Source organism: Natrix helvetica (genome assembly GCF_964273705.1).
Source record: "Natrix helvetica genome assembly, chromosome: 6".
Taxonomy (NCBI): Eukaryota; Metazoa; Chordata; class Lepidosauria; order Squamata; family Natricidae; genus Natrix; species Natrix helvetica.
The window spans coordinates 5306141-5333411 of NC_138553.1; the positions used below are offsets into that span (position 1 = coordinate 5306141).

The window sequence follows — 27271 nt, forward strand, 5'->3', positions numbered from 1 at the left end:
AGAGATCCCAAGAATATTTTAAGATGAGTCTCAGCCCTGGGTTTCCAAACTTGGTAGCTTTAAGACTTGTGGACTTCAACTCCCAGAATTCCCTAGTCAGGCAATTTAAAGACTTGTGGACTTCAACTCCCAGAATTCCCTAGTCAGGCAATTTTAAAACTTGTGGACTTCAACTCCCAGAATTCCCTAGTCAGGCAATTTTAAGACTTGTGGACTTCAACTCCCAGAATTCCCCAGTCAGGCAATTTTAAGACTTGTGGACTTCAACTCCCAGAATTCCCTTGTCAGCAATTTTAAGACTTGTGGACTTCAGCTCCCAGAATTCCCTAGTCAGTCAATTTTAAGACTTGCTAGCTAGGGAATTCTGGGAGTTGAAGTCCACAAGTCTTGATGTTGCCAAGTTTGGAGATTCTTGGTTTAAGCCACATTAATTGCTGGCATATTACAACAGCCATCCTGGCTGAGCTTGATGGGAGTTGTAGTCTGATGCATTGTGCCAGAAAAGATCATTTTAGGACAATTGACTCAGTATTGTGATGCTGAAGCCTAAAGAGAAAAAACTTAAACCTTGTGGTGAACAGTGATAAGATATCCAGGCAGTTTTCATTTCTGGTGTAGGTTTTTATCGCCGAAGTGCATTGTGGTTTGTAAGAGAGGTATTTCAAAAAGGGGGGGAGGAAAGGATGTGGTTTGATCAGCATCCTTGACCAAAGCTCTCTGGTTAAGATTCACCGGGCCGTAAAACAATATTTTGCATAAAAACTCTGATTTTGACTAAGTGGAGCGGTTTTGATTAGGAGAAAGGAGAAGGTTAAAATCCCGTGATTTGTGCAGTTAAATGCAGATCCTTCCTTGATGTTATTCGCAATGTGCCTTTTATTTATTTTTATTAAATGTGTTCTTAGCCCTTCATCTCCACAAAACAATTCTTTTTTTGCCAGATCAAACAGGATGGGCTTCCTTTGTAACCCGTCCTTGGTCTTTATCAACCTGATCTGTGTTATGACATTTAGACCCATTCTGTGGATAAGGAAGACTGAGGCTGAGAAACTGTGGTTTGTTTTAACAGCCGTTCACCAAGAGTTTGGGTTTTTAGTAGTAGCCTTGTCCATTTGCAAGTAAACCTTTTAGCTTCTGGCTCACCAAAGTTCCTGGGTCACCTCTTTTTTGTTTTTTGTTATTTAACGTATGTTTCGGTATGTATATATTCAACATTCATCATCATCTTTTAATGACCCCATAATCGCTTACGGGGTGGAGTTTTGGCAACTGAATGGAGCTAGTAGAGTGTGTAAGGGCCGGATGCCCTTACTGTCGCCAGTGCGGAGTTTTGTTATATCCTCATTGCGCCCAGAGAGATAAATATCTGCCTCTACCTAAGTTCAAACTCACAGCCTCCTAATTGTGAGGCGAAGGATCTGCCTCTAGGCCACCGAACCACTCCTGTGTATATATTATATGACATTAAGATGCACTATCAAACCCATCTCCCCCTAAACGTTTTTTAACTCTCCTTTTTTCTTTCTTTCTGCTTTTCTTCCTTTTCATCCCTGCAGTATATGGTCCGCAGCTCACCAATTCCCCCACTGTAATTGTGATGGTTGGACTGCCGGCTCGCGGGAAAACCTACATTTCCAAAAAACTTACCCGCTACCTCAACTGGATTGGCGTGCCGACGAAAGGTGAGCTCTCAGGCGAATCGTTTTTCTTTTATTAGGTGGTGCGAAATCCAACTGCTTGCGAGCGTCACGTTTGAGGCCTTCAACCTGAGGGGGGGGTAGTCCTTGAGTTATGACCACCGTTGAGCTCAACGTTTCCATTCCTAAGCGAGACAACCGGGGAGTTTTGTCCTGTTTTATGACCTTTCTCACCACGGTTGTTAAGTGAATCACTGCTATTATTAGCCTGGTAACACGGTTGTTAAGTGAATCTGGCAACCCCGTTGGCTTAGCTCAGGGGTGTCCAAACTTGGGAACTTTAAGACTTGTGGACTTCAACTCCCAGAATTCCCCAGCCAGTCATGCTGGCTGGGGAATTCTGGGAGTTGAAGTCCACAAGTCTTAAAGTTCCCAAGTTTGGACACCCCTGGCTTAGCTTGTCGGAAGGTCGCAAAAGGGGATCACGTGACCCTGGGATATTGCAACTGTCATAAATGTGAGTCAGTTCCCAAGTGTCCGGATCTTGATAATGTGGGATGCTGCAATGGTCGTAAGTGTGAAAAAATGGTCATAAGTGACTTTTTTCAGCGCCGTTGCAGCTCTGAACAGTCCCTAAATGAACGGTTGTAAATTGAGGACTACCTGCATGGAATTTGGGTGGCAACTGTTATTGAAGTGTCCTAGAATGGGACCTGTCGGTGTGTAAACCGTGAGCCCAGCTCGGCTGAAGCATCTAGCAGGCCTTGGCTAATCTCTGGAGCCAGGCAGGATCAAATCTGGATGGAGAACCAACCGCCAGGAATTCTGAAGAGGGCACAAAAAGTTTTTTAAAAAACAAAGCAAAACTCACTTTATAAGAAGTTTGATTGACGTCTTCATCTGCTTTACAGTGTTTAACGTGGGGGAGTACCGCCGAGAGGCTGTGAAACATTACAGCTCTTACAACTTCTTCCGTCCCGACAATGAGGAGGCCATGAAAGTCCGCAAGTAAGTCTCAAATTTCCTTGAGTTGGTTTTCTTTCTTTCACTCTTTCTTTCCTTCCTTCCTTCCCTCCCTTCCTTCCTCCTTTCCTTTCTTCTCTCTCTCTCTCCTCTTTCTTTTCTTTCCTTCCTTTCATTCCTTCCTGTCTTTTCTCCCTCCCTCCCTCCCTCTCTCTTTCTTTTTTTCCCTTCCTTCCCTCCATTTCCCCTTTCCCCTCTCTTTCTTTCCCTTTCTTTCTTTCCCTTTCCTTCCTTCCTACCTCCCCTCCCTTCTTTCTTCCTTTCCTTTCTTTTCTTTCTCTCCCTTCTCTTTCTTTTCCTTCCTTCCTTTCTTCCTTCCTGTCCTTTCTTCTCTCCCTCCCTCCCTCTCTCTTTTTTCCCTTCCTTCCTTCCCCCCATTTCCCTTTTCCCCTCTCTTTCCCTTTCTTTCTTTTCCTTCCTTCCTTCCTCCCCTCCCTTCTTTTCTCCTTTCCTTTCCTTTCTTCTCTCCCTCCCTCTTTCTTTCTTTTTTCCCTTCTTCCTTCCTTCCATTTCCCCCTTTCCCCTCTCTTTCTTTCCCTTTCTTTCTTTCTTTTCCTTCCCCTCCTTCCTTCCTTCCTTCCCTTAGGCAGAGAACCACTTGAAAGTTTAACAGACTAGATTTGAATGGGGGACCACCAGGTAATAACAGGAGTATGAAGTTGGGGGGGAAAAGCTACAGGTAGACTTCGAGTTACAGCCATAATAGAGTCTGCCCATTATGGTAATTTTACGTCCCTTTTCCTGTGGTTGTAAAGTGAACATGGCAGTCATAAAGCAAACATGATGGTCCTTAAACAAACCCATTGCTTACTAGGGACTTCTAGTTTTGCTGTTGTCAAATATATTATCATGGGATGCTGCAAATTGCTTTTATTGCCAAATGTCCAAAATGCGATCACATGACTGCGGGGGGGGGGAGGTGGCCCAACCGCTTGAACTTTGGACCCCTTTTTCCATGTTGGTCGTAACTTTGAACTTTGACACTAAGCGAGGACTACCTGTATCGTGGGTAGACCTTTTCCAGCAATGTGAATAAGCCGTTACGGCCATTAATCTTTCTGCTTTCGGCACTTGTGAGAGGCTCTTCTTCTGAAAATCCGCAGTCTTTATTCTTACATTTGTAAATGGGGACATTGTCCTTTGTTGACTGTTTGAACAAGACACAATTGCCTCCTTCTACTGAGGAGCCCGACTGGCGTCCAAACACAGGTTTTGTGGCATATTCCATGCAGCCCCATGGCCTAAAATTTTTGTCTTAGCTGGGCAAAGAGAAAGCTATTTATTTGCAGGAGTCAGACAATCTGCCAGCAACCTCAGCTGCGTGATAAAGGGATTTTTTTATTGCAAACGGACTCATTGCTTTTCCAAAATTCAGGCTACAATTGCTTTATGTGTGCGAGCGCCTACCTAGGTATCAATTAAGGTGCTAGTCGTCTGGCGCAGTGGGGTCAGTGGCTACGACGCCGAGCTTGTCGATCAGAAAGGTCGGAGGTTCGAATCCCTAGCGCCACGTAATGGAGTGAGCTCCCGTGATTTGTCCCAGCTTCTGCCAACCTGGCAGTTCGAAAGCAGGTAAAACATGCAAGTAGAAAAATAGGAGCCACCTTTAGTGGGAAGGTAACAGCGTTCCTTGCGCCTTTGGCGTTTAGTCGTGCCAGCCACATGACCACGGAGACGTCTTCGGACAGTGCTGGCTCTTTGGCTTTGAAACGGAGATGAGCACCGCCTCCTAGAGTCGGGAACGACAAGCACATATGTGCAAAGGGAACCTTTACCTCAGGGCTATCGATGAAGCTACACATACACAAACCTCTACAGATAGTCCTCAACTTACAACCGTTCATTTAGTGGCCATTTGAAGTTACAACAGCACTGAAAAAAGTGTCTTATGGCCGTTTTTCACACTTAAAACCGTTGCAGTGTCCTCTTAGTCATGTGATTAAAATTCAGATGCTTGGCGACTGACTCATGTTTATGACGGTTGCAGTATCCTGGGTTGGGGGTTTTTCATTGATCCCCTTTTGCGACCGTCTGACAAACAAAGTCAAGAGGAGGGAAACCGGATTCACTTAACAACCGTGTTACTAACTCAACCACCCCAGTGACAGTCACTTAGCAACTCATCTCACTTAGCGACAGGCATTTTGGTCTCAGTTGTGGTTGTAAGTCGAGGCCTATCTGTACCTGCCTTGGTTGAGCAGCAGGTTCTGGAAAAGATGTAAATGTCTTGTTTTTGATGTCTTAAAATATTATATTTCGTCCTTCCTGAAGTTGGGTGAAGAGTGTTTCATCTTTCTGCAACATTTCTGACAGATAACATATACCTTGAGGGAACTGGTGACTGAGCAGTGCCTTTGGTGAGGTGGGGTGGACTGCATCCCAAATAACCTCACCTGAGCTGAGGGGGAAAAATGAGGTTGCTCCTAGATGACGGTCCAAAGATCTCAAGAACGTGGTCTCCATGCTGCCATCTTGCAGTCCTCTGAATTTGTACAGGTTCAACCGGACAGCCTTACTAAAATCGCCGGAGGGCTTTGTCTAAACTCTTGTGTGGTCTAAACAGGCTTTAATCGCTGTCTTTGTGCTTCCCTTACAGACAGTGTGCCTTAAGTGCCTTGAGAGACGTCAAACTCTACTTGTCTGAGGAAGGTGGACAGATTGCGGTAAGTGACGTTCCTCAGAGCACCTTGGAGAAGACATCTTGTGAAAGGTGTCCTTGTTTGGGAGAGCCTGATTTAAATAAACGAACCTCCTCCAGTTCCACCCCGTGGTTTTTAAATTTGCAGGAATCCCTAAATATCCCCGAGTCCCAAGTTTGAGGTTCCAATAAAGGAGAATATTTGTGACTCAGGATTGATGTGAGAGGTCCTTGGTGCTCCCTGAGTTTGGTCGTTTTCGTGCAGACGTTTCATAACCTAGCTAAGTAACATCATCAGCGCTCGTTACTTAGTTTGGATGAATGAAACGTCTGCAAGAAAACAACCAGTCTCGGAGAGCACCGAGGACCTCTCAAATTTGTGATTGTTAGAATCTCTGCTGGTGTTGATGACCAAAAATGTGTGGTCTAGCTGTTAGTCTGGCTTTTTTGAAGAGGAGAGGAGGTAAACATTGCCCTGGGAACCTTAAAGATGTGTCCCAGTCAAAAAACAAACAAACTCTAATTATTCCATCCATCCCGTGTCCATGCTGGAGGAATTGTTTTCAGTTATGGAAAGCAACTGCCAAGGAACTGGGCTGTACAGTTATACAGAACATGGTGGGTTGATTCTGCTCATCTATATATGTAAAAATGTGTGTGTGTGTGTGTGTGTTCCAGCATAACTCTGGAACGCCTTGAGCAATTTAAACCAAACTTGGTACACAGGTGACTTACTCTCTGGAAACAAATACTGTGGGGGTAAGACACCGCTAACACCCCTCAGGGTGCATGTTCTGTTAAGATACATCCTGTTATGCCTTAAAATGGCTTCTACTGTACTGCCGTACAGCGCAGTGGAGTTGCCATGGTAACAGTTTCACAGTACTCCACAAGGGGGCTCCCTCTGGTAAGGGAGAAAATCCAATGCTAGAAATTAAGTTTGGTTTGGATATTTTCCCCCTAAAAAATAAATACCCGGGCAACACTGGGTTATCAGCACTAGTCTTAATTTAAAGATGGTTGGGATCGTGGAAAAGTTTATCTCCTCTTTCCTGAAAACCAATCAACAAAAATGAGCCGTCTGATATCTTTTTTATCTTTCTTCCTTCCCCAGGTTTTTGACGCCACCAACACGACCCACGAGCGAAGATCGATGGTCTTGCATTTTGCCAAAGAAAACGGATACAAAGTGAGTGACATTTTTGAACCAAAATGTGAGGGATTTTAAGACTTGGTGTACTGACTGGAAGCTGACGTAGCGGTGACACGACGGCTAATCTCGGAGCTCCGAGACCGCCGCCAAAATTTCAGCCGCAGGACGGTCCAATTGGACCTAAACCGTCCTGACGAGACAGTGATAGGAAGGGGCATATCCTGCCAATCCCAGAGACACCCGCAAAGTCACTGGTGATCCAGGAATAGCCCTTTTGCCAACGGCTAGGAAGCAGCCATCTAGGCTGGTGAAACTGCTGACAGCTTCGGAAGTGAAAGTGCAGGAGAGAGCGTGCCATTCATGGTGAGATTTTTACCTTTTTCCTGATTTATGAGGATACCCTAAATGAAGAGAACTAAGTTAAAATAAAAACTGATGAGAGAAAACAAGCGGCGAATATAAGGTTACAATCAAAGTGAAAGTTTTTATTTTTATTTTCCTTTTTATTGTCGGAAGCTTGATTGGACTTTCTATTCAGCGTAGCATTAAATGGAGCACGCTTTTTTTCTTTTCCGTTTTTCTGTTTTTTACTTTTTGGACTGTTTGATAACTAAGTTCTACTGTTCCACTGTTTAAGAATTTTTTTTATATACAGCGGTTTAAAGTTTATTGTACTATTTTCTTTTTTCTCATTTGGCTTTTTACTTTTCAGAGAATGCAATACAAAGAGGGAAAGTTTTGGATAAGTAACACTGACACCTAGAGTCTTTGAAACCTGGTTTCTATTTTTTGTTTGAATGAATGTTTGGAAAAGGTTGCTCTCCAAGGTTACTGACTCAGCCAGGACTGATAGGAGAAGAGTTATTTACACAGGTGCTCACTCTGAAATTTTCAGTCCTAGAAATTCTGTCTGGAGAGAATAGATAACAACTGTAAGAGTAAGCCTGAGGGATCTTGAAAGGCTTTCATCTTATAAAAGTTTGAATTTATTTTTCTTTTGTTTGAAGAGCTTTAACTTTACAAGAAGCCTTGAAACTATTTCCTTTTCTTTTTTTTGGGCGGTGGTGGCAGTGTTTACTTCTTTTTGCTGTGAAGTTGGGTCTCGTATCTGGTTGTTTTCAATTTTTGGTTTTTCTCAACTGGATGATGGCATAGAAAAGATTGAAGATTTTTATTCTCTTTTAAGGTTTTTGTTTTTTCCTTTTCCTTCTCACATTTTTGATTGTCTCCGTCTTTGTCGTCTTGTTTTACTTTTGGCCTTTTTTCCACAGAATCTTCTTCCCTTTTTTTTGGCTTTTTGGCTTTCTTTTTCTTTTTTACTTTTTTTTACCTTGGACCACCCTATAATTGACTTTTTCTTTCCTTTTTTAAAAAACTTTTGATCACCTCATGGCCACTCTGGACTACAATTGATTTTTATACCAAGTGAATTATAATACAGAAAAATTTGAAGATGAGTAAAAGAATAATAACTACCAGCTCTGCAGCAACACTTTCCTCCTCACCAGAAGGAGGACAAAGATCAATATAGACTATGTTGCAACAGGAAAAAGAAAAGAGAGAGAAGGCAGTTACCTTAGAGATGATTATGCAAGGAATTCAGAATTTGCAAGTAAAACAGATACCATCGAAAAGAGAACAGAAAACATGGGGGAAAAAATTGAACAATCGAACAACAAATGGGAAACATTGAACAACGAACAGAGAACATGGAACAAAAAGCAGTTAAAACTGATGAAAAAATTGATAGTATTCAACAAATGGTGATGAAATATGAAGATAGACTACAAAAAAATTGAAGAAAAAGGTGACCAAAGAGAGAAGAAAATTGGAGAGATTGATAATAGACTGTGGTTGAAAAAGATAATATTGGAATACTGAATTGGGAGATGGAAAGGTCAGAATTTTTCCTAAGATTGCAAAACATAGAAGAAGAAAAAGGTGAAAACCTGTAACAAATAATGATAGAAATTTTGACAAATGTCCTCGAGTTAACCCAAGAAAAGATGGCCGATGCTATAGATGAAGTATTTTGAGTTTACACAAGATATGCAGCGAAACATGAACTGTCAAGGGAAGTTCATGTAAGATTTACCAAGAAAGCAATTAGGATGAAAATACTTCATTAGAAACAGCACCCAAATTGATAGAAAGAATAGAAGAATATGGAAAAGTAGCAGGATTAAAAATAAATAAAGACAAAACGGAGATCTTGACAAAGAATATGTCAACAAGACAAAAAGAAGAGTTGGTGGAAACTTTGGAGATGCAAGTTACAAACAAGGTTAAATATTTGGGGATATATTTAACAGCAAGATGCAGCGCCCTTAAAGACAACAACTACTATAAACTCAAACAACAGATTGCGATGGATTTGAAGAAATGGGAAAATCTGCAACTTTCGATGATGGAGAGAATATCTACAATTAAAATGAACATTCTACCTAGAATTTTATATCTGTTCCAGACGATTCCAATTAGACTAGGGAAGGAATATTTTGATGATTTAAATAAAATAGTGTTGAAGTACATATGGCAGGGTAAAAAAGCAAGAATAAAACTTAAATTGTTACAAGATGCAAGAACAAGAGGAGGATTGGGCCTGCCCAATTGGGAACTATATCACTAGGCAGCAAGTTTGATGTGGGTTAAAGAATGGATAACACTAAGGAATACCAGATTATTGACCCTTGAAGGACATGATCTATTGTTGGGATGGCATGCCTTTTTATGGTACAAGGGAACTAAAACATAGGGGTATTTTAGAAGATTTTACCTACGGGAGGCCTTGCTACTAAACTGCGAGAAGATTAAAAAACAATATTATTTAAAAATTCCAGTCTGGCTATCAACTATTGAAGTCTTTTCATACACAATAATATACAAAAAGGAACAAACAGATATTGTGAAATATTGAATGCAGAGGGTGAACTTAAATCTATGCAAGAACTGGAAAAGGAAGGTATAAAGATGAACTGGTTTTCATATGTGCAAATACAATCTAGATATGACAAGGACTGGTAAAGAAGAAGGTTTTTATGATAGAATGACTGAGTTAGATAAAATTTTGATGGGCACCGATGAAAAAGTAATTTAAAAATTTTATGGACACTTACTAGAGGTTAAGATAGAAAAAGAAAAAGTTAAAGGAACTATGATAGCTTGGGAGGGGGAACACACTATATCAGGGGTGTCCATGGCTGGCTGGGGAATTCTGGGAGTTGAAGTCCACAAGTCTTAAAGTTCCCAAGTTTGGACACCCCTGCACTATATGAAATGGAAGAAGGTTGTATGTGTTTTATGTTTTTGTTTGTTTAAAAATTAAAAAATCTTTATAAAAAAAAAAAGATTTGGTGTACTGTTGTTTGTACAGGTTTTCTCCCTCTGGACATGGCCAGCATGTCAAATCTTTCCCCAATCCAATTCCCTTTTGATATGCTGAATTTTTCCATGTAGAAAAAAAAGTAATTATTGTATTTTTTTCAGAGTATAAGATGCACATTTCCCCCCCAAAAAGAGGGAGAAAATCTGGGTGCGTCTTATACACTGAATACAGCATTTTTGGCCTCCTAAAACCCCGCCCCGGTGCATCCCATTTTTTGCAAAAATAAATGTGCAGACCATTTGGGAGGCCTGCAAAGTGCTTCTGGGGGCTGGGAAGGGCAAAAACGAGCGAAAAACTGGTCATTTTTGGCCCGCTTTGCCCCCAGCCCCCAGGAGCACTCTACAAGCCTCCCAAAGCCTATGCATGCCCTGTTTTTTGCAAAAGAAAAGGGGCTATTTTCATGAAAAATGGGCCGTTTTTTGCTCGGTTTTGCCCCTCCCCCCCGAAAAATCCGATATATTCTTTTCTTTAATCAAAGTAGTCAGTTTTGCCATTACAGCCAACTCCATCAAATTCTGCAACCATTCCGTCCGTGTTAGGAATCGAAGCGTCCTTCCGTTTTTGTGCATGCCAAAGTCATACGTTCACAATGCCTTAATTCTAATGTCTTCTGCTTCCCGCAGGTCTTCTTCATTGAGTCTGTCTGCAATGACCCGACGGTGGTTGCGAGCAACGTCATGGTAAATATGAAGACAGTGTCCTGTCTCTCAAGTCCTGCCTGGACCTCAGAAAATCCTTCAGATTGGGCTGGAGAACCACATTTCTGGGAAGGGGTCACAGTTGAGTGAGAGAACATCCATCTTGTGCGTTCTGGACTCTCTTCCATCCCGTTCTCATCAACTCATCAGTTTGTCTGGTCTGGGCACAATGATAATTTATCTGCTGAATAAAATTCCACATTGGTGACGGGAAGGGCATCGGGCCAGTAAACACTCTTCTCCATTCAATTGCCCAGATTCCATCCCGCAAAGGATTATGGGGTCATAAAAAGGAGATGGTGTTTACAGTCCATTCGAAGTTATAACAGCAGCCCAGAATTTCATTTATAATTCACTAGCTGGTAGTGACCTATGACCGTTTTTCACACTTATAACCGTTGCAGCATCCTCCATGGTCACATGCTCAAAATTCAGACGCTTGGCGACTGACTCATATTTATGACGGTTGCAGTGTCCCAGGGTCGTCACGGGATCCCCCTTTTGCGACCCTTCTGACGAGCAAAGTGGATGGGGAAGCCAGATTCACTTAACAACTGTGTGACTTACTTAGCAACTTCAACGCTCGACCTTTAACAGCTGGTGTTAAAATGGGGCAAAACTGCCTCGCTTAGCAACAGAAATTTGGGGCTCGATTGTGGTCCTATGTCGAGGGCTGTCTGCGGTAGTGAAGTCACAAGACGGAATTGAACACTGTGAACTTTATTCTCTTAACAGTGTTTGTCAATCAGGCCAGGTATACGATGTGTGGACTTCAACTCCCAGAATTCCCCAGCCAGCTGGCTGGGGAATTCTGGGAGTTGAAGTCCCCACATCTTACACCTGGCCAGGTTGACAAACACTGCTTTTATAACATCGCTAGAACAACTTGATGTAATGATGGGCTTGTTATATTATTCTTAACCATTTAACATTTCCAATTTTTCAGGAAGTCAAGCTATCTAGCCCAGATTATAAAGACTGCAACTCAACGGACGCCATGGAAGATTTCATGAAGAGGATCAGCTGCTATCAAGCCAGTTACCAGCCTCTTGATCCGGACGGATACGACAGGTAAAGAAATGCCAGGAAAACTACTTCTGGTTCAGCTGGGCCCAGGTTTGCCTTCAAGCCACTCAAACTAGCTTGCCGATAGCATGAATGCTGCTTTGTTTGCTGAAGATACAGGCAAGTCCTAAGTTAACATCCATTTGTTTTGTGAAAGTCGGTCCTTGAAGTTTCGTGGAGTGTGGTTTGTGGTGGTGGAGGAGGAAGTGGAGAGGACTGTGATGACCCAGGGCACAGCACCGAAGCAACGCAGTTAGTTGACAGTTTAGTTGGCAAGTCCCAGAGCAAAATGATTGTCAGGTTTCCATTAAGTGACCTAATTGATTCACGAGCCTCGAGTCAAATTTCAAAAGAGAAGCCAGGCATTTATTAGGAGCATTTTGGCAATGCCTGTTTTATGCAGTCAGATCTTAGCTTATTTGAAATGTAGCTGAACTTTACCCCTGTTCCTTCCCTCCCCTCAGTCTGATTCATAAATCACATTCTCCAATGAGGTGCACCCCTCCCAAGCCTGCTGCGGTAATCTGAGATCCGACTAGCCGAAAGTATGCGTGAAATGCACTCCCTCCCCGCTTTCCTACTATATCAGCTTTAGGAGTTGACAGTCATCACACACACACTCACACACACACCTCCAGCAGCCTCTGGCTGCAAGTAGTCCAGTACGAAGTTGTGAGCAAAACAAGAAATCCAGCCAGGCAATTAATCCAGGAAGCAAGAAATAAAGCAAAAAGTCCAGGAAACGGCCAACGTCAGCAACGGCACACAACCTTCCCATGAATTTAGCATTCGTTCCCATCAAATGCCCCTCCCCACAGTGTGTCCTTAAGTCTCAGACCCCAGGTGTGCCTTGTGAGAGGGGCGGGGTGCTCCCCTCCCGAGTTGTCGGGTCAGCCTGCACTGTTCCCGCCTTCTCTCCACTCTCTGTGCTCGAGGATCAGGAGCGGGTGGTCCTTGCTCATCGCCTGAGCTCTGTCTCTCATGTTCACTGCTTAGCCTCTCTTGGTCATCCTGCCCTCATTCCTCCCTGCCTACAACCCCTCCCAATCCTGAAAGGCCCTGGCCTGACCCGGCCTGTTCCCCATTTTCCAACGAAGCTTCCCCCTCGATCTCCGTTGGCTCCAGTTCCGGCTCATCGTCTTCCTCAGATTCAGGCTCCCAACGGCGGCATGAGAAGGGCTGTAGGGCCGTTGGTGTTCTCTGAGCTGGGTTGTTTGCTTTCAGACATTTCATTACCTCACTTGGTCACATCATCAGTGCTCTGAGAGAGTTGATCTCACTGTGGCTTTGTGGGCTATTGCGTGTTACGATGGTCATCCTGTGTGTTTTCCTCCCCTAGAGAGTTGTCACTCATCAAAGTGATCGATGTCGGTCGAAGGTACCTGGTGAACAGGGTCCAGGACCACATCCAAAGTCGGATTGTCTACTACCTGATGAATATCCACGTGCAGCCTCGGACTATCTACTTGTGTCGGCATGGCGAGAGTGAATTCAACCTCAAAGGGAAGATCGGGGGCGACTCAGGGCTCTCCAGCAGAGGCAAGAAGGTATGGGTGTTGCTTACTCCTGAGTAAGTGGGCCTGGGGAATAGGGTGGTTGCAGCATAAGCCAGAATTGCCTTCATAAAGAAGAAGGGGAGACCTTCACAAAAAGCCAGCAAAGGACTACTGAAAACATCTTACAAAAGCCAGCAAAGGACTACTGAAAACATCTTACAAGACCACCGAGGTTAACCAATTCCCAGAAGTATTTCTTGAGAAATCTTGCTTTATGGAAAAGATGAACTTCTCTTCAGTTTGTTCCTCCATAAACCATTTTTGGAAGACAGAGGAACTCTTCAGGAACCCCGGGGAACTTCTGGAGAACTTTGTGGTTGTCTAGAAGACATTCTTGAATGAATTCCATCTTCCCCAACCCGGTGAGGGAAGAGCTCCCTTGAATAGCTCAGCTTCTGTTGACTTTCAGGACGCCTTTTTGTCATTAGTAATTTTCAGGATATTTTTTTTCCAATTTTCCTGTCTGGTCCACAGCTGTGGGTTACACCAAATACTTTGACCCTGACAAACATTTAACCAAAACCCACAGGAGCTGAATCATCATGCTCTGTATATTTCCTTTCTTTTCTAGTTTGCCGGCGAGCTGAATAATTTTGTCAAGGAGCAAAACCTAAAAGATCTCAGAGTCTGGACCAGCCATCTGAAGAGGACAATACAGACGGCAGAAGCTCTTGATCTGCCCTACGAGCAGTGGAAGGCTTTGAATGAAATTGATGCTGTGAGAACCTCTTTTTTCTTTCATTGCAAAAGTAGCTGATAATGCAGCGTTGCCTGTGTATTTATTTATGCTAATCCTGTATTAGGCAGGGAAAGAAATGAATTATATCTATAGTGTCCAGTGAAAGTAATGCTGGAACACACATACACACACACGAATCTGAATCCAAAATGCACACTATTACTGTCAAAAGTACTGTGATTTGATGCTATTGATACAATTTATTCCTTTTCATTTGAGCAGTCCAGGCATTCCAGAATTGTGCTAGAACACACACACACACACACACACACACACACACACACACTGAGGGGTGTTCGGAGTCTTAGCCCACAGTATTTGTTTCCAGAGAGTAAGTCATCTGTGTACCAAGTCATTTTAGCGGCCCAGGCGTTCCAGAGTTATGTTGGAACACACACAGCCATTTATATAGATATAGATTGATAGATAGATAAACCAAAGGTTATTGGTGGGAAAAGCTGTCATTCTCCCCATCTCTCTGTCTCTCGAAAAAGAGACCCTCCTTGTTTTCCAAGGAAGGATTGAGAAGAATTGGCTGACCCCACTTCTGTTACTGTGAAAGAAAGGCCCCTTCGTTTTCCTGTCCGTTCTGAGTATTAAGTTTCCACTCAGTCTGTAAACACAAGATAAGAACAAAGGTAGACAGGTGCAGAAACAAAGGGCACAAAGCCAGCCTGCTTAGAGGGGACAAGAAGTCCTTATCTAAAGTTGGAAGGAAAAAGAATGCAAGAGGGAACTTGGAACTTGTTTCGACATAGCAGGGGTAGCCAAATCCGGCAACTTTTAAGACTGGTGGACGTCAACGCCCAGAATTCCTCAGCCACCCAATTGATCTCAATAACCAGGGTGTTTATGTAGAAATCTAGGAGTTGAAGGCCACAGAGATGTAAGGTGTCCAGCTAGGGAAACAGACTGGTTTTGTGCCAACTGGCAGAGACACTCTAGAATGGGGCTGTCCAACCTTGGCAAGTTTAAGACTTGTGGACTTCAGTTCCCAGAATTCCCCAGCCAGGCATGAAAATACAGTAGATGTGAGCACATTTGGTGTAAAGATTAGCAGAATTTGGGGAAGGGGCTGTAAGATGGATTTCTTCTTTTCCTTTTCCTCCTCTCCTTCTCTTCCTCCTTTTTTCTTCTCCTCCTCCTCCTCCTTTCTCCTCCTCCTCTCTTCTTCTTCTTCTTCTTCTTCTTCTTCTTCTTCTTCTTCTTCTTCTTCTTCTTCTTCTTCTTCTTCAACTACTACTACTACTACTTCTACTTCTACTTCTTCAACTACTACTACTACTTCTACTTCTCAACTACTACTACTACTACTTCTACTACTACTACTTTTCCATCTCCCCCCCACCTCCTTCTTCATCACCATGATCTCTTTATTCTTATAGGGTGTGTGTGAAGATATGACTTATGATGAAATCAAAGAAAAATATCCGGAAGAATTTGCTCTACGCGACCAAGATAAATATTATTACCGCTATCCATCTGGAGAGGTTTGTGTTTTGGCACACCAAGTGTGTTTTTAACCATTGGGTGGGATGGATGTCCAAACAATGTGCTAATGCTGATCACCTAGAATCTGAAATTGGGAGCCTTACGTTTCTTCCCCACCCCCACCCCCCACGTGGCTCTTGGGCCAATGTTGGAATTATTAAAACATAGCTGTGTACAGGTAATCCTCGACTTACAACCGTTCATTTAGCGACTATTCGAAGTTACATCTGCGCTAAAAAACATGACTTAGAACTGGTCCTCCTATAGGTAGTCCTCAATTTACGACCACAATTGGAGCCAAGATTTCTGTGGCTAAGTGAGATTTTGGTTAAATGAGTTTTGCCCCATTTTACCACCATTCTTGCTACCGTTGTTAAGTGAATCACCGCATATTTTAAGTTAGTAATGTGGTTGTTAAGTGAATCACCACATATTTTAAGTTAGTAATGTGGTTGTTAAGTGAATCACCGCAGATTTTAAGCTAGTAATGTGGCTGTTAAGTGAATCACCACAGATTTTAAGTTAGTAATGTGGCTGTTAAGTGGATCACCGCAGATTTTAAGTTAGTAATGTGGCTGTTAAGTGAATCACCTCAGATTTTAAGTTAATAATGTGGTTGTTAAGTGAATCACCTCAGATTTTAAGTTAGTACTGTGGTTGTTAAGTGAATCACCACATATTTTAAGTTAGTAATGTGGTTGTTAAGTGAATCGCCACATATTTTAAGTTAGTACTGTGGTTGTTAAGTCAATCTGGCTTCCCCATTGTCTTTGCTTGTCGGAAGGTCTCCAAAGGGGAAATCACATGACCCCGGGACCTTGCAACTGTCATAAGTACTAGTCAGTTACCAAGCATCCGAATTTGGATCACGTAACCACGAGGATGGTGCAACGGCCGTAAGTGTGAAAAACAAACGAGGACTCCCTGTACTAAAGGAAGCCAGGAAATTCCTCTTAAGAATCCAAGATTGCCCATTTCTGACACTGCATAGTTTTTGTTTCCTCTAATCAGGGATCTCCAGCTTGGCAACTTGAAGATGTCCAGACTTCAACTCCCAGAATTCCCCAGCCAGCATTCGCTGGCTGGGGAATTCTGGGAGCTGAAGTCGGACATCTTCAAGTTGCCAAGCTGGAGAATCCCTGCTCTAATCAGGGATCTCCAGCTTGGCCACTTTTAAGACTCGTGGACTTCAGTTCCCAGAATTCCCCAGCCAGCCGATTCATGTCATCAACCTGGACGTTTCTCTAGAATTCTGGGAGTTGATGCTGGAGGAGGAATTCTGGGAGTTGAAGTCCACAAGTCTTAAAAGTAGCCAAGGTGCTCTGCAGCTCCTTGATGTCTGCCGAAAAACAAACCTGTTTCTCTTGGTCCTCTTTCCCTCCCCCCCCCCCCACCCCACCTCAGTCCTATCAAGATCTGGTGCAGAGACTGGAACCGGTAATCATGGAGCTGGAAAGACAGGAAAATGTCCTTGTGATTTGTCATCAAGCCGTCATGCGTTGCCTGTTGGCTTACTTCCTCGACAAAAGCGCAGGTGAGTCTCGACGCGCACTGCAACCTCCGTGACGGAGGAATGGGAGGAATGAATTTAGGATGGGTTCTGGGGTGAGTGGGTAGGGAACTGACTCCCACCCACCCACCCAAGCAGAGGAGAAAGTTTCAAGCAGGGACTGTAACCGAAGGTGTTCGTTGCACGAGAAGAGTAATCTTTTCCAAATTTGGGAAGAAAAAAAAACACCTTTGGGATTTTCAAGGTGCTTTTATTTCAGGAGGCAACTGGACTTTCTTGTTTTTCTTTGGAAGACGTTTCGCTTCTCATCCAAGAAGCTTCTTCAGCTCTGACAGGACAGTGGGGAATGGAATATTCCTATTTATATTCCTTGCGGACATCTGGTCATTTGCATCCTTTTAGAGGGTCGTGGAAGCCCTTGGAGGTTTATCTGTGTCCTTAGGGTCACCGGAGTTAGTGCTTCTTGTTCCTGTAGTCTGCAATTTTTTTCCTCTGGAAATCCATTCCTCCCCCCACACCATTCCAAGGGTGTCCATCCCAAATTATATAGCTAAAAGTCTGTAGAGATTCTCAGTCCTCCATGTCATGGTTGTCCCAAAGGTTCTTTTTCAGGAGGTAACGGGACTTTCTTGTTTTTTTCTTCTTTTGAAGACGTTTTGCTTCTCATCCAAGAAGCTTCTTCAGCTCCTGAAAAAATCTTTGGGATTTCGAGGGGGTTGTTTTCCTCCCCAAACGGGACAATTTCAACTCCCAGAATTCCCCAGTCACCATTCTGAATTCTGCGAGTTGACGTTGGATTAAAAGGGAGTATAGAAGCAGGGTGGGGTGTGGGGTACCATTTGTGGCTCTGCGTAACGTGAATCTGGTCGATCGCTTTTAATCTTTTATTTTTATCTTTGCCTTTCAGAAGAAATGCCCTATCTGAAATGCCCTCTCCATACAGTACTGAAATTGAGTCCTGTAGCTTACGGTGAGCAAATACGTTTCATAAGGGAAGGGCTGGGTTCGCACAACACGCTTGGCTCGGCTAAAATCAGGCACATGAGGCTGTTGGTGTGGTTCCAGATAGTCCTTAAGTTGCAACCATTCGTTTTTGAGGCCCAAGTTACAAAAGCACTGAAAAAAGTAACTGTTGGAGTTTGTTGCAGAAAAATCAAATCCAGAAGCACACACAGATAACTGATGGAGCAGGATTCCTTAACTTCTTTATATACATAAGAATAGATGAATAAATGTACAATAGCAACAGGTGTTTCTTCCAAGTAAGCACAAGGCAGGAGAGTTAGAGGCAAACACAAGCAGTTGGCTTCATTTCAGCAGACAAGCCCAGACTGACTGCTAGTTTACTTCTCAGATCAGCAGACTGCTTAAGTTTCTGTTTCAATTCTCTGCACAGACTCAGATCTGTTTAAGCTCCCATTGGCTGACTTTGTTCCCATGTCTCTCCCAATCATGAATATTTTAACAGTAACTTATGACCGTTTTTCACACTTAAGGCCATTGCCTCATCCCCGGGTCAAAATTCGGATGCTTGATAACTGGTCCGTGTTTATGATGGCTGCTATGTCCCGGGGTCACGTGATCCCCTTTTGCGATCTTCTGACGAGCAAAGTCAAGAGGGGGAGGCCAGATTTGCTCAATGACCGTGCTTGCTAATTTATCAACTGCTTTGGTTTATTTGGTAACTGCGCCAAGAAAGGTCGTAAAAGGGAACAAAATCCACTTAACAGCTGCCTGGCTTAGCGAACAGAAATCTCGGGCTCCATTATGGTCATAAATTGAGGACTATCTGTATGGGAAACTTGACGGGGGGAATTCTACCAAGCTACAAAGGAAGAATCAAGAACGGGTCTGTTTAGCCAGAAAATGGAGGGTTTACTGCCTTCCCTTCTCCATCTTTTACTCTTATCTTTGAGTTAAGATAAGATTGAAGGCTGCAAGAATCAAGAATAAGCCCCGATCAATACCCCATAATCCTATCTTAGTTTATTTGCATTCAGATCAGGCGGTTTAGCCCAGGAAAATTGCCCTGTGCCTCATTCTCTATTTGTTTTACTCATTTTTGGCAAAACAACCAGTGTTATCACAGAGCAGCACGTATAAAACTCTCAGGATTGTTCCCTAATTTAAAAAATAACTGCTGCTGTTGTTACACTTTTCCCTGGATTTGAATATCCTTGCTTTTGCTCTCTGGCTTCCTTGAAGGACAAAAGGCTTTTCCTAGGCTCTGTTTGAACCCCTGCTCGTTCAACGTTGCTCTTTTAAGAATTAATTGCCCAACTGATTTGAGTTACGTTGAATACCCACACCCCACATCCCAAGTACTTGAGCCTGTTTTGATCTCATAATCGGATTAAATCAGCGGAGCAGAAGTGCTGACATGTTCCTCATCCTGCCACATCCTTCTTTCCTCTCTCTCTCTAAGGTTGCCGAGTGGAGTCCATCTATCTGAATGTTGAAGCTGTGAATACTCACCGGGACAGACCAGAAGTGAGTGCTGCTGGCTTGCTAAGGGGCCGTTCTCTCCCCCCATACTCCATTCAAACACAACTCATGCACTCATAGTGCAGACACCTATTCAGTGGTGGGATTCAGCCGGTTTGGCCCGGTTCGAGAAAAATGATTGTTAAATTACCGGCTAGCCCTGCCCCTTCCTGCCTCGCTCTTCCAGCAGTCCCCCACGCGCCCCGTTTTGGCTCCCAGCGGGGTGCAAGAGGCTGAGTGCTGCCTGTCACACACCCTGGCCACGCCCACCCTGGCCACGCCCACCCAACCATTCATTAGGGCAGAGAACTGGTTGTTAAATTATTTGAATCCCACCACTGCACCTATTCCCCCAAAATGTTCACCATCGCATCCCCTTTCTTACCCTGCGAAGGATCAGTTTTTGGTTTTCCCAGCTGCAGGGCTGGAAATCTTATTTACAACCCTGTTACTCATCATGCCTTGGTAAGGCCACACTTGAAATACTGCATCCAGTTTTGGTCGACACAATGTAAAAAAGATGGTTAGGAGACTGGAGGCTAAAACATACAAAGAACTGGTTGCAGGAACTGGGCATGGCTAGTCTAGTGAAGAGAAGGACCAGGGGAGAGATGATAACAGTGACCCAATATTTGAGGGGCTGCCACAGAGAGGAGGGGGGTCAAACAATTTTCCAAAGCACCTGAGAGTAGAACAAGAAGCAACGGGTGGAAACTAATCCAGGAGAGACACAACTTTGAATTAAGGAGAAATTTCCTGACAGTGAGGACAATTAATCAGTGGAACAACTTGTCTCCAGAAGTTGTAAATGCTCCAACACTGGAAAGCTTTAAGAAAAGATTAGATAACCATGAAATAATTTAGGTCACCTAAGAATATCTAAAATCCTGAGACACACACACACACACACACACACACACACACACACACACACACACACAGGACATATAATTCTTACTTTACTCAAAAAGTGAACTCTAATCACGCGGAGGAAGCGTAAAAGGCCATTAACTTGGTTTAAACAAGGTTCGAATTGCCCCCATAATGAGGCCTGGGCCCCACATTGGGAACCACTGATTTAGGATCTCCTGCCTAAGCAGGGGGTTAGACTAGAAGACCTCCAAGGTCCCTTCCAACTCTGTTATTCTAGTCTAGTCTATCACTGTGGCCAGTTAAAAAAGGAATAAAAATGGATTAAATCAAAGGCTTCTTTCTGGGGCTTAAAGCCAGGCTGTGCCTCTTTAAGATGACCTGCATTCAACAGCTTACCAAGGTAGGAATTTTGAGCTGAAAAAAGGCAAGCTTTAAACTGGGCTTGGCATAAAACGACCTGGATATTATGCAAGGCTTTAAAAGTGTTGGTAAAGATAAGACAGTGGCCAGATTTGATCTTATGTGGTTTCACTTTGCTGCCTTTTGTACCTTCCTCCCTCATTGAAAGCAGCTGATTCTCAACTATCAATGTCATCGGCTGTTTATCTATTCTTCCCAAATTTATTTTTAAATTTGTATGCAGCTTATCTCACTAGGCGCTAAGCGTTTCACTAGGCAAAAGGCTGTTGGCTTCCATCCCACATTTTGTAGGTAAAAGAGGGTGAAGTTTAATTGAAGGTTGATTTAAGTCTGGCTCCGCCTTCCTCTTTAGTCTGACTCCACCTCCTTTTGGGATTTGGGGGGGGGGGGGTTGATCCTCTCTAGGGATCAAACAATGGTCTCAGACCTCCCAATTTCTCCAAATCTTTCCATCCTCTTCATCTGCCTGGAAAAGCCAATAAAATTGGTTCTTGGGCAGGGGTCGGCAACCTTAAACACTCAAAGAGCCACAAAGGTCCTAACCGGAAGGCCCCCCCCCCCCCATTCAATTCTGGAGCCAACTGAAAGTCCGGTTTCCCCACCATAGAGTCTCCTCCTAGCACGGTGTCCTTTTTCCTCTGCCAACCGGAAGTTTGGTTCCTTTCCCCCCCCCCTCCCATAGAGTGACCTCCTAGCACGGTGTCCTTTTTCCTCTGCTGACCAGGTGTCCAGTTCCCCCACCATAGAGTCACCTCCTAGCACGGTGTCCTTTTTCCTCTGCTGACCAGGTGTCCAGTTCCCCCACCATAGAGTCACCTCCTAGCACGGTGTCCTTTTTCCTCTGCTAACCAGAAGTCCAGTTCCCCCACCATAGAGTCACCTCCTAGCACGGTGTCCTTTTTCCTCTGCTGACTAGAAGTCCAGTTCCCCCACCATAGAGTCATCTCCTAGCACGGTGTCCTTTTTCCTCTACCTGTCCTAACCAAAAGCCCTATCAATTGTGGATAGGGTGACAGGGAGCCGCAGCAGAGGGATGAAAGAGCCACATGTGGCTCCAGAGCCGCAGGTTGCCGATCCCTGTTCTTGGGCTTCTCAAATCCTGTTTCCTAGAACTGTACAATGTCAGGCTTGGAAAGCTCCTCAGAGGTCATCTAGCCCAACCCTCTGAAAAAAAAATACCCCACTCCCTTTTTGTTTTCGCTTTTGAGTGTGTGACGTCGAACCGATGACCCTGTTTTTTTTTTTAATGCTCTCTTATTGTTTTTCTTCATAGCTTACATCTCCCTTTATTTTATTGTTATTTTTCTTATCTTTCTCTCGCTCCGATCTAGGATGCAAAGAAGGGACCTCATGCGCTCATGCGGCGCAATAGCGTGGTCCCTCTGGCGAGTCCAGAACCCGTCAAAAAGCCTCGCATGAACAGATTTGAGGAACATGCCGCCGCTTCGGCTGCCTTACCAGTCCATACCTGCCTCTCTCCCGAAGGCCCCGTCCAGCTTCCCGGACAAGTTGGTTCTTTTTTCTTTTGTTGTTGTTGTTGTTGTGTTTTTGTGGTGATGGCCGATGGTGTGTCGTAACTTCCAGCATGCCTGACCATCCCGCTTGTGTGACGTTCTTAAGGAGACCATGCTCGGTCTTGCTTAATTTTTGTTTGAACGAGCTGGACATCTTAGGACACTTCTCCTCGTTGACCTTCTCTTGATATCTTTGGAGGGTTCGAATGTTCTCGGCTAGCTAACCTAACTAACTAACTTGCACGTGAGGGTGTGAGTGGCTTCATCCTGATTGGGCAAGCCCTGGAGTTGCCACGGAAATCCCACCAAATACAGACAATCCTTGACTTACAACCTAGAGGGCGACCAGAATTTCCGTTGCTAAGCAAGGGGGCGGCTGAGGTGAATCGTTCCTGATTTTGCAACCCCTTTGGCCACCGTTAAGCGAATCGCTGCCATTGTTAAGCGAGTCACTGCTGTTGTTGAGCGAGTCGGTGCAGTCGTTAAATTAATCAGGCTGTCGTTAAGCAAATATGGCTCTTTGCCCATTGACTCATCTTGCCAGAAGCCAGCTGGGAAGGGCATAAAAAAATAACGATCGCACGACCCTGGGATGCTGCATCGGTCATAATTACGTGCTACTCTGTTTCCCCCCAAAATAAGACCTAGTATGATTTTTCAGGATGCTTGTCATATAAGCCCCACCCCAAAAATAAGTCCCAGTTAAGATCGTCAACCAGATGGATGCATTCAGTACTATATTTCCCCCGAAAACAAGACCTAAATGGAAAATAAGGCCTAATGCATCTTTTGGAGCAAAAATTAATATAAGACCCGGTTTTATTTTCGGGGAAACAGGGTAGCTAATAAAGCATTTAAAATTTGATCACATGACCCTGGGGAATGCTGCTCCTTGCAGTTGTAAATGCAAGGATTGGTTGTGACTTCCTTTTTTTCCAGCACCGTTGTAATTTGGAAGGGTCACTAAACAGTTGGTTGAAAGTCGAGGACTGCCTATAATCCCAGAGAGTCATTTTTTGCCCTTGAACGTTTTGATGAACATGCATTGAAGAATGTTAGTTTGGTTGTTTGCATGTTGCTTTTAAACCGTCCACGCTCTTAAGTTGATTAACGATTTCCACTAACCATCCTCAAAAGATCCTTAGGCCCTTGATTGTCTGTAGAGATTCTCTCCGTCATCCAGGTCCTGCTTGTCCCAAAGGTGCCTTTTTCAGGAGGCAACTGGACTTTTTGGGGCTTTCTTTGGAGACGTTTTGATTCTTGGATGAGAAGCGAAATGTCTTCAAATGAAGAAAAAAACCCAGAAAATCCCGTTGCCTCCTGAAAAAGCACCTGATTAGGAGCCAAGAATTTCAGGGGCATCTGATCAACTCCCGATTGAGGAAAATATTTGTAGCTCAGGGTTGAAATGAGAAGTCCTCGGTGCTCTCCAACCTTGATGGTTTTCTTGCAGACGTTTTATTACCCAACTAGAGAACATCATCAGCGCTAGAAGGGAGTGACAGAAGCAAATCACACTCTCTACTAACACCGATGATGTTACCTCGTTGGGTCATGAAACGTCTGCAAGAAAACCATCAAGGTAACATCATCGGTGTTAGTAGAGAGTGTGATTTCCTTCTGTCACTCCCTTCTAGCGCTGATGATGTTCTCTAGTTGGGTAATAAAACGTCTGTGAGAAAACAACCCACCTCCGAGAGCATCAAGGACTCCTTCTCAAATCAATTACACATCAGTATTTATTTGGGGGGGGGGAGTATCTCTTTTGAGACCACTAAATGGAGGGCATCTCCTTTAAAAACATGGCCTTCTGTATTTTATACATTGAAAAATCCAAAAAAAGGAACATTTTTTGCATTCGACGGCCGGCGAGCTCCATGACCCTCAAACTGTAGAGACTCTGCAAATGTTTTTGTCTGTTGAGTTGTAATTTCTGTCCCAAGGCTATTTTAGAGGGCCAAAGGAACAAGATTATCCTGATGTGACCCATTCTTAATTTTTTGTTTTTTAAATGGCAAAGGTTAGAACAATTTTTTCTGTGTTTCTGCCGGATAGTGAGCAATGCCACTGGCCTGGCCTCATTCTAAACTGCAGAGTTTTGAGATTTGGCCATTTTATGAGGGGTGGACTACAACTCCCAGAATCCCCCAGCCAGCCATGCTTACTGGGGGATTCTGGGAGTTGAAGTCCACCCCTCTTAAAATGGCCACTGAAGCTATCTCAATTAGCAGCACTTGTTTGAAAAAGACTACTAGTTGCTGGTTTTTCTGTTATTTTGGTGCTTCTTCTCCATGCACAAAGGTTGATGCTGAATCAGCTGCTTCAATGTCTCTTGATTTATCTGCTTCCACCCCCCACCCCCCATCCCCATTGCTTTCCATCTCTGGGCTGCCATAAGCTTTCATGCGCCTTCACTGATTCTTTTCCCTTTATTTTATTCCTTTTCTCTCTTTTTTCCTTTTTTCTCTTTACAGCCATTACTGGGGAAGGCTTGCCTGTAAGTAACTTTATTTTATTTCGTGTTGGTGGTGTTGCTTTAACTTATTTCGTTGCTGCCTGGCTGGCTGTGTCTTTGTTTCTTACTCATTTATTAAATTTATATGCCACCCATCTCGCCGATACGGTGACTTTTGGTTTTGCTGCCAAGAAACCGTGCTCAGCTTTCGATTTTCCATCTGGCTGTTGCATTTCTGTCATTAATCAGTAGAAAATCATTTCCTGTTTTCATGCACCAAGAGAATAGTGCTTGTAGCCTAGGATAGTGGATAGATAAGATAGATATAGATAGATGATAGATAGATAGATGGAGAGAGAGAGAGAGAGAGATGATAAATGGATGGATGGATGGATGGATGGATGATGGGTAGATGATAGATAGATAGATAGATAGATAGATAGATGATAGATAGATAGATAGATAGATAGATAGATAGATAGATAGATAGATAGATAGATAGATAGATAGATGATAGATAGATGATACATAGATAGATAGATAGATAGATAGATAGATAGATAGATAGATGATAGATAGATAGATAGATAGATGATAGATAGATGATAGATAGATGATAGATAGATGATAGATAGATAGATAGATAGATAGATAGATAGATAGATAATGATGATAGATGGAGAGAGAGAGAGAGATGATAAATGGATGGATGGATGGATGGATGATGGGTAGATAGATAGATAGATAGATAGATGATAGATAGATAGATAGATAGATAGATAGATAGATAGATGATAGATAGATAGATAGATGATAGATAGATAGATAGATAATAGATAGATAGATAGATAGATAGATAGATAGATAGATAGATAGATAGATAGATAGATAGATAGATAATGATGATAGATGGAGAGAGAGAGAGAGATGATAAATGGATGAATTGATGGATGGATGGATGGATGGATGGATGGATAGATAGATAGATAGATGATAGATAGATAGATAGATAGATAGATAGAAAGATAGAAAGATAGATAGATGATAGATAGATAGATGGAGAGAGAGAGATGATAGATGGATGGATGGATGGATGGATAGATAGATAGATAGATAGATAGATGATAGATAGATAGATAGATGATAGATAGATAGATAGATAGATACAGACAGACAGACAGTTGTGGCCCGCCAGCGGCAAGTGGAGCTGGTGACAGACTCAGACAGTGAAGAGGTTGGGGAGGAACCTGGGCCAGTCCTGGAGTCTGGGGAAGGCTCGGACGAGAGCTCTGCGTCAGAGACACAGAGGGGGCCAGGGCCGTCTGACAGTTATCAACTGCCTTCGGAGTCGGAGATCAGTGGGGCAGAAGAACAGCTGGAGCCTGTTCCCAGTGTGCGCATGCACAGAGCTTCCAGGGGAAGGGAACAGCTAAGGAACTAGGGAGTAAAGGCACAGGTGGATGGTGAACGGCCCCTCCCATAGGGAATAAAGAGGAGTGAAAGGGGAGTGGAGTTTGCAGGAGACAATTAGTTCACTTAATTAGTGTGAAGATTTTTTCATGACTCTCACAGACTCCTTGCCTAGTATTTTCTTGTATTTTCTTGGAAGTTATCGGCTGGCCGCTCTCCAAGCCTGATAAGGTCTGTGGTTGTAAATTCCCCCTTGAAAGACTGTTTGCTGGGACTTTGCTGGATGTGAATGAGAGGAATTCACATGAGCTTAATAAAAAGGGGTTTTTGTTGGGACAAGGAGTCTGCTTCGTGATTTTGAGAAGCCTAGGTCAGAACATAAGACAGACAGATAGTTCCTAGACAGATGAGGAAGATGAGATAGATAGGTAGGTAGGTAGGTAGGTAGGTAGGTAGGTAGGTAGGTAGATAGATGATAGATAGATAGATGATAGATAGATAGATAGATAGATAGATAGATAGATAGATAGATAGATGATAGATAGATAGATAGATGATAGATGATAGATAGAGATATGTAGATAGATAGATGATAGATAGATAGATAGATGATAGATGATAGATAGAGATATGTAGATAGATAGATGATAGATAGATAGATAGATAGATAGATAGATAGATGATAGATAGATGATAGATAGATGATAGATAGATAGATAGATAGATGATAGATAGATAGATAGATAGATAGATAGATGATAGATAGATAGATAGATAGATAGATAGATAGATAGATAGATAGATAGATAGATAGATAGATGATAGATAGAGATAGATAGATGATAGATAGATATATGTAGATATGTAAATATGTAGATAGATAGATGATAGATAGATAGATAGATGATAGATAGATAGATAGATGATAGATAGATAGATAGATAGATAGATAGATAGATAGATAGATAGATAGATAGATAGATGATAGATGATAGGTAGATATAGATATAGATATAGATAGATAATATGACTGTACACCGCCCCGAGTCCCTTCTGGGAGAGGGTGCGGTTTATAAATTAAATAAAAGTTAAAGTTAAAGATAGAGATATGTAGATATGTAGATAGATAGATGATAGATAGGTAGATATAGATTAGATAGATAGATAGATAGATAGATAGATAGATAGATAGATAGATAGATAGATAGATAGATGATAGA

The 27271-nt window shown here is 43.1% G+C and overlaps 1 protein-coding gene across 3 annotated transcripts in view; it reads left to right on the plus strand.

Moving 5' to 3' along the window:
* Window positions 1–27271, plus strand: part of PFKFB3 (6-phosphofructo-2-kinase/fructose-2,6-biphosphatase 3) — an 83697-nt gene that overhangs the window by 50579 nt on the left and 5847 nt on the right. For 2 of the 3 annotated variants that reach the window (XM_081958088.1, XM_081958086.1), the window contains exons 2-14: window positions 1557–1682; window positions 2549–2645; window positions 5257–5323; window positions 6413–6487; window positions 10460–10516; window positions 11481–11605; window positions 12939–13146; window positions 13727–13873; window positions 15280–15384; window positions 16790–16919; window positions 17803–17865; window positions 19321–19385; window positions 22004–22180. In XM_081958088.1, the coding sequence (XP_081814214.1) occupies window positions 1557–1682; window positions 2549–2645; window positions 5257–5323; window positions 6413–6487; window positions 10460–10516; window positions 11481–11605; window positions 12939–13146; window positions 13727–13873; window positions 15280–15384; window positions 16790–16919; window positions 17803–17865; window positions 19321–19385; window positions 22004–22180 (1442 nt within the window). Of the gene's footprint in view, window positions 1–1556; window positions 1683–2548; window positions 2646–5256; window positions 5324–6412; window positions 6488–10459; window positions 10517–11480; window positions 11606–12938; window positions 13147–13726; window positions 13874–15279; window positions 15385–16789; window positions 16920–17802; window positions 17866–19320; window positions 19386–22003; window positions 22181–24660; window positions 24684–27271 lie in introns of all 3 variants that reach the window. The other variant, XM_081958087.1, reaches the window with a different exon arrangement.